General features: G+C 53.7%; 1 protein-coding gene across 9 annotated transcripts in view; it reads left to right on the forward strand.

Moving 5' to 3' along the window:
- CCDC12 (coiled-coil domain containing 12) overlaps positions 1–9,174 on the forward strand; it is a 62,924-nt gene extending 53,750 nt beyond the window's left edge. For 6 of the 9 annotated variants that reach the window (XM_054550904.2, XM_009239098.4, XM_063722540.1 and 3 more), the window contains 5 exons: positions 5,068–5,147; positions 7,247–7,308; positions 7,552–7,586; positions 8,601–8,677; positions 8,774–9,174. In XM_054550904.2, coding sequence (XP_054406879.2) covers positions 5,068–5,147; positions 7,247–7,308; positions 7,552–7,586; positions 8,601–8,677; positions 8,774–8,856 — 337 coding nt within the window. In that variant the 3' untranslated portion in view covers positions 8,857–9,174. Of the gene's footprint in view, positions 1–5,067; positions 5,148–7,246; positions 7,309–7,551; positions 7,587–8,600 lie in introns of all 9 variants that reach the window. The other 3 variants (XM_063722537.1, XM_063722536.1, XM_063722538.1) reach the window with 1 other exon arrangement.
- Positions 9,175–10,262: the final 1,088 nt, after the last annotated feature.

The raw sequence follows: 10,262 nt of genomic DNA on the forward strand, positions 1-10,262 counted from the left end.
AGCTCCACCCTGGCTTTGGCTGCCGGTATAGGGTGGACTATGGGTGGCCTAGGGCATTTGGTGCAAAGGATAGTGTCTTAGAAGCCATTGGGCTTTCTGGACTGCCCTCCTTCCCATAGACTCTGGGGCAGAAAGCCCCAAAAGCATGGCCTGGTCTCTGCTTCCCTTTGGCTAGGGGACAGCCTGGCCCTAAGCCACAGAGACTGGCCACCAGCAGAGCTGAGGTGCTGGTGCTGCCTGACTCAGAACCCTGCCACAGTCCTCTGCTGCCTTACGGCCCCTCTGCCTGTTTCCTCTTTACGTTTTTGAGTACTTTGTTGGTTGTTTCTGTGTAGAATTATACTGATTAGAAATTCTGGAAACTACAGAAAATCAAAGAAGCAAGTAAAAATCACTCAGAGCTGGGCATGGTGGCTCATGCTTGTAGTCCCAGCTATTCAGGAGGCTGAGACAGGAGGATTGCTTGAGCCTAGGAGATCAAGTCCAGCCTGAGCAACATAATGAGACCCCCATCTCTCTTTTTTTTTTTTTTGAGATGGAGTCTTGCTCTTCTCACCCAGGCTGGAGTGCAGTGGCACCATCTCGGCTCACTGCAACCTCTGCCTCCCAGGTTCAAGTGATTCTCCTGCCTCAGCCTCCTGAGTAGCTGGGATTACAGGCACCCACCACCACGTCTGGCTAATTTTTGTATTTTTAGTAGAGATGGGGTTTCACCATGTTGGTTGGCCAGGCTGTTCTTGAACTCCTGACCTCAGGTGATCCACCCGCCTTGGCCTCCCAAAGTGTTGGGATTACAGGTGTGAGCCACCATGCCCAGCCAAGACCCCCATCTCTTGAAAAAAATCACTCCTGAAAAAGTCACTCCTAGAGATAACCACTGTCAACATTTTTGTTGTTTTTATTTCTTTTCTTTTAGCTAGAGCTAGTACTTCTCCCCTTAGCAACTTCCTCATTCTAAAATGGGGGTGGCAGAACCATTGTTTGGCTCCAGTGGTCCTCAGAAAGGTGGCTTCCAGATGCCAGTGACTGCTGGTGAGTGCAGGCTGCTTCAGTATTTCCTGGCCAGCTGACAAGGTGTTAGGTGTTGGCCTGCCCTACTGGTCTGGCTGGCACCATCTCGTCACACCCTGCCCAGTCTCCAAGAACTGTGGTGGCCCCAGACACTGTAAGGCTATGGGAGCCCCTAGGATGGCAGCCTGGGCCTGCTTTGTGTGTGAACCTCTTGTCCTACTATTTGTTTCTTGACTTTCCTTTTTTATCTCCATTCTTGTCTCCTTTTGGATTTTTTTGTTTTTAATCATTCCACTTTCTTCCTCTGTTAACTTGTTAATTGTATGCTGTTTTCCCTTTCTTTTAGTGATTTCCACAGCCATAACAACATACATCCTTAACTTATCAAAGTCTAATAGAAAATAGTAGCATTTTTATCGTTTCCTCTACAGTGCTTAGGACCTTAGAACACTTTAAGGCTATTTGCCACTCTGCCTTTTATACTATTGTTGCTATATTTTAAATACTATAAGTTATTATTACTGTTTTATACAGTCAATATTCATTTAAATTCTCTTTTCCCCCTGCTTTTTTTATGAGACAGGGTCTTGCTTTGTCACCTAGGCTGGAGTGCAGAGTGTGATCATAGCTCTCTGCAGCCTTGAATGCCTGGCTCAAGCAATCCTCTTGCCTTAGCCTCCCAAGTAGTTGTGATTACAGACACAAGCCATTGTATTTACCCTTTCTGAGGCATTTTATTTTTTCCCTGCAATTCCATGTTTCCGTCTGAGATCATTTTCCTCTAGCCTAAAGTATTCCTTTTAGTATTTCTTGAATAACAGATTAATTGATAACTAATTCTCCTAACCTTTCTTTGTCTGAAAGTCTTTCTCTTGAAGGCTTCTTAACTAGATTTAGAATTTTGTGTGACATTTATTTTGTCCACACTTCTGAGATACCATTTCGTGGTCTTATGGTTTCCATAGTTTCAGTTGAGAAGTCGGCAGTCTGTTTTAGTTTCTGCCTAAACACACTTTTTTTTTTTCTCTCCAGGCCCATGAGATTATATGAGGTTGGTGCAAAAGTAATTGTGGTTTCTGCCACTATGTTCAATGGCAAAAACCACAGTTATTTTTGCATCAACCTGATGGGAAGCTCTGCTCAGTCTCTCAGCTTTTCAGCTGCTGCATGTAAATAGACATGCTTTAAGGGGAAAGAGGGACGTAATGTCAGGCTCACTTTGTTGTACTTCCCCTATCTCCATGATTGCAGCCCCTGAAATCCTTGCTGTCTTGGTACTTCTCTAAAGCCAATTAAAATATACATATATAATTTTTTTTTTTTTTTTTTTTTTTGAGATAGTCTACAGCCTAGGCTGGAGTGCAGTGGTGCGATCTCAGCTCATTGCAACCTCTGCCTCCTGGGTTCAAGCGATTCTTCTGCCTCAGCCTCCTGAATAGCTGAGATTACAGGCATGTGGCACCACACCCAGCTAATTTTTGTATTTTTAGTAGAGACCGAGTTTCACCATGTTGGCCAGGCTAGGCTCAAAGTCCTGACCTAAAGTGATCCACCTGCTTTTATAAGGGAGGTTAAATCTTGGGCCTGTGTTAGAAAGGCCAGGTCCCCAAGCTGAACCCCCCATGCTCCTTGACCTCTCCCAGAGACTCCTGTCCTTTGGTAGTGGTGGAATTCCGGGGGTGGGCAGTTAAGTGGGCATTAGGGAGGGGAAGTCTGTTAGCTCTCCAAGCTAAGGGGACTGGAGGTCAGAGAAACTGCACCATTTTCACGCGATCACACAACAGTGGCTGCACATCAGATTAGCCCTCCAAGAGTGAATCTGGGGAGGGCGTGGACCCAGCTTGATAGAGCTGGATGCTCCCGGCACAGCCTTAATGTTTCTAAATGTGGAAACTGAGGCCCAGAATGAGACCTTCCCATAGTGGTCGGGATCTAGATGTTCTTGGCTGCTTGGCCAGTGCTCCGCTCTGGGGGTGGCAGGACACAGTGGGCGCAAGGCTCTGCTCCCGCCTCTTGCTTCTGGTTCACTCCTCCAGTTGGCCTTCTGAAGCCTCGGGCAGTGGTTGGGTCTGGAGGCATGGGTGCGTGTTGCTGCTGTGAGTTCTGGGTACGGTTCCCTGTGGCCTCTCCTCTCTCCTACTGATTTCTCACAGAACCCTGGAGACAGTTTCTGAAAGCGACAGTTTTTCTTACTAATCCCTGCAGTTTTCTTCCCACACCCAGTGTCTCTTCCTCATTTCTCCCCACCCTGTTGTGAATGAAAGCCTTTGCACCCAGTCATGCCCCACTTTGTCTCCCTGTACCTCTGTGACCTGACATATACCCCCAGGCCCGAGGCAAGCGTTCAAGGATGGGGGACCGGGTGGGGTATCTCTGTGCCTTCTGGGAGTGCAGGTGGGCTTCCTCCACACAGGCGAGGCTGGTACTGCCCCGTCCCCCGCCAGTGGTTCAGCCCAGCCCCCGCCAGTGGTTCAGCCCAGCCCCAAGGCTCCAGGCTCAGGGGCCCTGGCAGGAGGGAAGGAGACGGTAAGTAAGCTGGGGGCAGGAAGCAGGTGGAGCCCTTGAATAGGAGAGTGAATAGCATCTGAAAGCCCCTGAGTCCAAAGCACTGCCGCTTGCTAGCTGTGTGGCCACAGACACCCCTGCCTCTGGGAAAGCTTGCTTTTGCAGGGCCTGAGGAAGTCAGCAGCACTTTTACCTGGTCCAGACAGAGGGCTTGGGAGATGGCAGACTATGGGAGGCCTGTTGGGAAATTGTTTCCTACCTTAGAGGCCCAGGACTTTTCTGAGGGACCAGTGGTCAAGAACTGAAAGAGGTACTGGGGAAGGAGGAGGACCTGCGGCCTAGTCTCACCTGGCCGGCATCTGAGGGGCCACTCCTGCATCCCCTGGGGCTAGGGGTCTGTCCCACTGCCTCTGCCTTGCCTTTCTTAGACCCAGCAGCCCCCAGGACCTCTCGCCCTGCTGCCCTGTGGAGTTACCAGGGACACATTTTCCTGGGAGCCTGCTTCTGTGTGTGTGGGGCTAGGATTTGATGAGCCTCTGAGCCAGAGAGGACCCCAGTGAGTTCTTGGTTCAGCCACCCCTGCCTGAAAAGACTGAGGCAGGAAGAACATAAACACATAGTAGCTAGCCGCAGCTCCCGCCGGGAGATTCTGGCCCCTTGTGGCTCCTCTCTCTTCATGGAGGCCTTGGGGGCTGTGCAGTTCTCACTGCTGTCCTGGTGGACTGTGGCCTTCCCAGCCTTGCACATGGTCATGCCTATTTTCACAGCCCTCACGGGCCACTCTTAGCAGTCTTGGAGCCGAGTCAGCCTCTCGTGTGCTTTGTGCCTTGACCCTGTCCGCGTCATCTGCAGGCCCAGGTGCCACCTCCTCCTGGAGTGCCTCCCCTCCACATTCCCACAGCTGTAGGCAGCCGCGCCCCTCTGGAGCCCTCCAACACCTGCTTGTCTGTCCACATGTCACTCCTCACTGCTGCATGCCCCTGGCCCAGCACACCCAGATGCTTTTCTCTAAGTAGTTGAGGCGTATTCCATGGCATGAGCCCCAGGGCAGGAAGGCTCTGAAGAGGGGCCAGACTTGGGGAATTTGTGGGTGACCACTGGCCTTCTCTTTTGGGAATCACTCAGCCTAGGAGCTTTAGCCCTGGCTAGGAGTCATACATTGCCTTGAGCTCAGATGTGCAGCCACTGCTGTGTGATCCTATGAAAAGGGTACAGTCTCTCTGACCTCCAGTCCCCTTATCTGTCAAATGGTATGATCCAGGATAGACACCCTGTGCTCCCTAGGCATCCTTAGCCCAGCTCTGGAAGAGAACCATACTCCAACAGAGTAGACAGGGCCTCTGGAGGGCAGCCAGTCCCGCTGAGTGGCAGGAGACAGTGCCAAGGGGCCTGCCTGATGACACTCCATTCTGTGCTTCTCCTCCTTACCAGGCTATCTCCAGAGAGCGCAGAGGAAAGTCAGGAAGTCACGGACTATGCAAATTGTATGAATGAATGAATGAGACCATGTCACACACTGACTTCATCTCTGCGTGTTCTCTATTCTTGCAGGGAACTTAGGCTGCGGAACTATGTCCCGGAGGATGAGGACCTGAAGAAGAGGAGGGTGCCCCAGGCCAAACCGGTTGCAGGTAAGCAGGCTGCCCCTCTCCACCTCTGCTTCCTGGCACTGTCAGCCGCCCTTCACCTCAGCAGGCTTTGCTCTCTGAGAATAACCAGCAGTACCAGGACAGGAATTGGGCCTGCAGATTCTGGCCCCTTGTGGCTCCTCTCTCTTCATGGAGGCCTTGGGGGCTGTGCAGTTCTCACTGCTGTCCTGGTGGACTGTGGCCTTCCCAGCCTTGCACATGGTCATGCCTATTTTCACAGCCCTCACGGGCCACTCTTAGCAGTCTTGGAGCCGAGTCAGCCTCTCGTGTGCTTTGTGCCTTGACCCTGTCTGCGTCATCTGCAGGCCCAGGCGCCACCTCCTCCTGGAGTGCCTCCCCTCCACATTCCCACAGCTGTAGGCAGCCACGCCCCTCTGGAGCCCTCCAACACCTGCTTGTCTGTCCACATGTCACTCCTCACTGCTACATGCCCCTGGCCCTTTGTTACCATCTCATGGCAGATGCGCACAGTCGGCCTTCGGCAGCAGCAGAGGCTGTCGGGGCACTGAAGAGGCCTCTTGTGCCTTCTCAGTCCTGCTCACACCCTGAGATCGAGGCCTCCCAGGGATCTGAGTGGGGTTTGAAAAAGGCCACATCCTCTCAGAGGACTCCTGGCTGAGAAGTGGATGTGGTCATGGGGCCCTTGGGCAGCAGGGCAGGGTGATGGGTCCTGTGGGCCCTGGGGGGGTCAGAGACAGGGGCCAGTCACTCAGCCACACACAGCAGTGGACAGGCAGTGTGGAGCACTGAGGCAGGGGAGAGGGCCTGGCCCAGGGCTTGCCTAGTCTCTTGCCATGGCGTGGGAGCAGCACAGCCACCAGGAGCTTCTGGCCGTCCACACCATTCATGCCAGGAAGTTTCTTAGTCCTGCGGATCCCTGGGCCCTTGCCCTGGAGGGTCCCCGTTTTAATTCTTTATGTTTTTTTTTTTTTTTGAGACGGAGTCTTGCTCTGTCGCCTAGGCTGGAGTGCAGTGGCATAATCTCGGCTCACCGTAACCTTAGCCTCCTGGGTAGCCGGGATTACAGGTGTGTGCCACTGCGCCTGGCTAATTTTTGTGTTTTTAGTAGAGACAGGGTTTCACTATGTTGGCCAGGCTGGTCTTGAACTCCTCCTGACCTCAAGTGATCCACCCGCCTTGGCGTCCCAAAGTGCTGGGATTCCAGGTATGAGCCACTGCGCCTGGCCTTGTTATCAACTTTCTTTGAATTGCATAAGTAACAAGTGAATAAATACATTTATCTTGGGAAAAAGTAAAGTGTTGCCCATTTGGCCACATCCCAGTCTGCTTCCCCACCTCCTTCATCCCTGAAATCCAGACACTTCCCCATGACTTGCTTTGAGGTTTGGACCCCACCTGGTAGGGTAATGGTGCAGTGGGGGACAGTAGGCAGGACAGAGAGGTGAAGAACTGCCCAGGTCAGGGGCAGCCCTCAACTCTCATCTGTGTCTGGAGGGAGGTGAGGCAGAGCGGGAGGGCACTCATGGGCCCACTGAGTGCCAGGGGTTGGAGGAAGCCCACAAAGCCCAGAGTTGTTAGTGCTTCTGCCATTTGTCCCCAAGGGGCAGGACCCTCCTAGTCAGATTGCTCAGAGGACCACTATGCTGGAAGCAGCTTGGAGGAGCTGGGAGGTGCCTGTGCCCTGGTCTTGGGAGCATACACCTAAGTTGGGATGGAGGAAAATCCACCTGTGGCTCTGGCTAGGCCGGGACCCAGAGGACATCCTCAGAGCCCAGGAGCCCTGGGATTATGTGAGAAGCCAGTCCTCACTTTGTATGTATCCAGGCAGCTCTCTGGTCTCGTAGTTATTGTCAGCATCCATGCTTCCTGACTGACTATGGCTGGCTGCCTCCTGCTGTCCCATTCTTGGCCTGTGGAGACTGCTTCATCCTGGGAAACCCAGGCCCCTCCTCCAGAGCTGCCTTTGCAGGGTCTTCACCTCTGGCTGGTTGGGGGCCACACAGAGGTGGGAGCAAGGAAGCCTGGGGTCCCGTCTCTCACTGGGGGCCACGGTAGGCAGTGTCCCTGCGGAGTGGCAGCGCCTTTCCCACAGGCCTTCTCTGTTTTATTGCACCCTCTAGTGGAGGAGAAGGTGAAGGAGCAGCTGGAGGCCGCCAAGCCCGAGCCCGTCATCGAGGAGGTGGTGAGTGCCTGGGCCACCCTGGCATCCTCGCTGCTTCTGTGTGTTCTGTTTCTCTTCGCCACTTGCTCTTCCTCTGCCCCCCATTCCTTCTTGTCACTTCTTTATTCCCTTCCCACCTGCCTCTTTGCCCTCATCCCTCTCCTTCCGCCTTCTCCTTCTCCCATTTCCCTCCTTCTTGAGCCTTCCCTCCCCCTTGTCCTGGGGCGGCCCCTCCACCCTGATGTGTGTCTCCTCCTTTCCCAGGACCTGGCCAACCTCGCTCCTCGGAAGCCTGACTGGTGAGTGTTGCCCGTGCAGGGCTGGTGCAGGCTGACTCGGGGGCTCTTGGTGCCAGCATGGGCCTGGGGCTTGGCCCTTCCTGCCGTCACAGTGCAGAGACTGGCAGTACAGACATAGAGTTACATGAGATAGCTACTGTTGGAAACCAGTGCTGAGGAGGACATAAGTGGTGGGATGAGAGGAGTGATGGAGGGGGCTTAGGCGCGGGGAGCAGCAGGCCCCTCATGAAGGCCCTCCTGAGAGGTTGAGAGCCCATCTGCTCCAGAGCTCCCATTTGAGCAAGGCCAACCACTGTCCTTGGGGGCCAGGGGTGGAGGGAAGGGCAGACACAGTTTTCTGTTCCTGTTCTACCACCATAGCTTGTTCCCTCTGGCCCTGGTTTCCTCCTCTCTGAAATGGAGGTCGTCATCCTTCTTGCTAGGCTGAGAGAGAGTGGGAGAGAGGGTGCTGTGGGCCGGGAGGCTTGTTGTCTGTCTTCACCTTGAGCCGGAGGTAGGGCTATATCCCTCTCGCCTGATTCTGGGTCGAGTTAACACCAGCTGTTTTAATTTGATGAAACAAAAGCATGGGGCATATGTCCTGGGAAACCCAGAGCCAGAGAGAACGGGCTGAGTGCTTGTGCACTTCTGGATGCCCACAGTGGAGGGGCTGGGCCAGTGGCTGGAGGAGGAGCAGGGCCCACAGTGGGCAGGAGCAAGTCACTCCCTGATGGTGACCAGAGGACCAGAGCAAGAGAGGGTCCCTGAGAAACCATCCACCTTTGCCTTAGCTCAGTCCCTTGTGTTGGGTGGGTTTGTGGTGCTAGTCCCCCTGCCTTAGTGGGACAGGGAATGATGGTTTGTGCTGGGTTTCGGAGGGTACGGAAGGGGAATGTCCTGGCCTCTTCCCCAGGGCAGCCCCCTCCAGCAACCGAGCATGACTCCTAATGCCAGAGGGCTGCAAGAGGGGAGGGGGCCCAATGCCACATCAGGTCAGCCTTCACCTTCCTGCTTCTCCCTGCCTCCCTGCTCCAGGGACCTCAAGAGAGATGTGGCCAAGAAGCTGGAGAAACTAAAAAAACGGACTCAGAGGGCCATTGCTGAGCTAATCCGTAAGTGCAGTGCCTGGAAAGGTGGGGTCCTGCCCACTGGGTGGTGGCCCAAGCACAGGGCCCCTCCCCATCCCTTCTGTCTGCCTTCCATCCCAGGTGAAAGGCTGAAAGGCCAGGAAGATAACCTAGCCTCTGCAGTGGATGCTGCCACCGAACAAAAGGCCTGTGACTCCGACTGAGGCATGCCCTGCACCACCACTCGCCCATCAGGCCTGTCCTCCAGGGGATGGTCTTGGGCAGGGATGGGGGCTAGGCTTGCCATCACCTCCAGTTTGGCTTCTGAGCAGAGACTCCCTGCCTGTCAAGTCTGAAACCCCCATGGGTGAGGTCAGCTCCTTGTCTCCTGGGTGGCCCCTGCCATTCTGAATGGAGGCAGAACCAGCAACAACTCTGGGTGTGCTTGTGTCTGCACATGTGGATGTACATATGTCTGTATATATGTATATATTTTGAACTTTTTTAAAAAAAATCTGGAAATAGAGACAAGTAAACCCCTGTGTGTGGCAGAAATGTGTCAGATATTTCCTAGGTCTGAGGGTACAGTGGATTTGGGCTCCACAGGATGGAGACAGGGTGACTGCAGAGGTGGTACTTAATATGTATGAATAACCCCTGTGTTGGGCTGGGTTCTCTCACTCAAGGCTGCCTTCTGCGGCCAAGTCCTGGCCCAGTCCATGGTCAGTGCTGGTCATCTCAAGATCCTTGGGTGATAGAGACAGAGTCTGAGAAAGTTCTTTTAAGACCTCCCCCAGACCTAGGCCTTGTAGTAGTCTATGGAGTAGCTGGAGAGGCTCCCACCCTGGTCCTCTGGGGATCCTCACAGTGTGAGAGAGACTGGGCCTTGGCAAGCCCCAACTCAGGGCCACTCCAGATTTGATGTCTCTGGCACTGCTTTCCCCACTCTCCCCAGCCCCAGGCGGCCTCTGTCCCTACTCCACCAGTCAGAGCTAGACTGTGGCTCCCCTAGGACAGAGACCCTGCATGGGAGGGATGGCCCATTCTGCTAGAGACGGGGACGTTGTAGGCTGGGTTTCAGGTGTGGTTGTGGACCCTAGATCCCCAAGGTTCTGGCTTTAGGACATGAGCCTTCTCTGTGGAACTGACTCTCCAGGGTACCTGGCTGGCTGCATCATCTCTGACTGCAGTACCAGTGGCCAACTGGACTTGCATCTCCTCCAGGATGCTTACACCCTTGAGTTTCCTTTGGGATTTCTCCTTGAGCCTCCTGCCTCTGCCCTAAGCCATCTAGTGTGTTCTTCCTCTCCACAGTGTTCCAGAAACACAATGGCCCATCTCTGGCAGACAGTGCCAAGTACCCTGGTCATAGAGGCAGAGTGGGTTTGTGCACACAGAGACTAGCACGCTCACAACCAATGAAAAACCCTTTAAGTTAAAATTATGCAACTATTCTTGGAAGGTAATTCCTGTGTGGAAAAGAAACAGAAACTTCTAGCTGTGGGTGAGGGCTAAAGTGGTAGCTGGCCACCTTCTGCATTGAGTAGTAAGACAAGACCAAGACCCTGACTCCCACATGGGGCAGAAACCCTTCCAGTATTTCCTAGGTCCAGGGGTACATGCAGGACTG

The sequence above is a fragment of the Pongo abelii genome, chromosome 2, assembly GCF_028885655.2.
Source record: "Pongo abelii isolate AG06213 chromosome 2, NHGRI_mPonAbe1-v2.0_pri, whole genome shotgun sequence".
NCBI classification, from domain to species: domain Eukaryota; kingdom Metazoa; phylum Chordata; class Mammalia; order Primates; family Hominidae; genus Pongo; species Pongo abelii.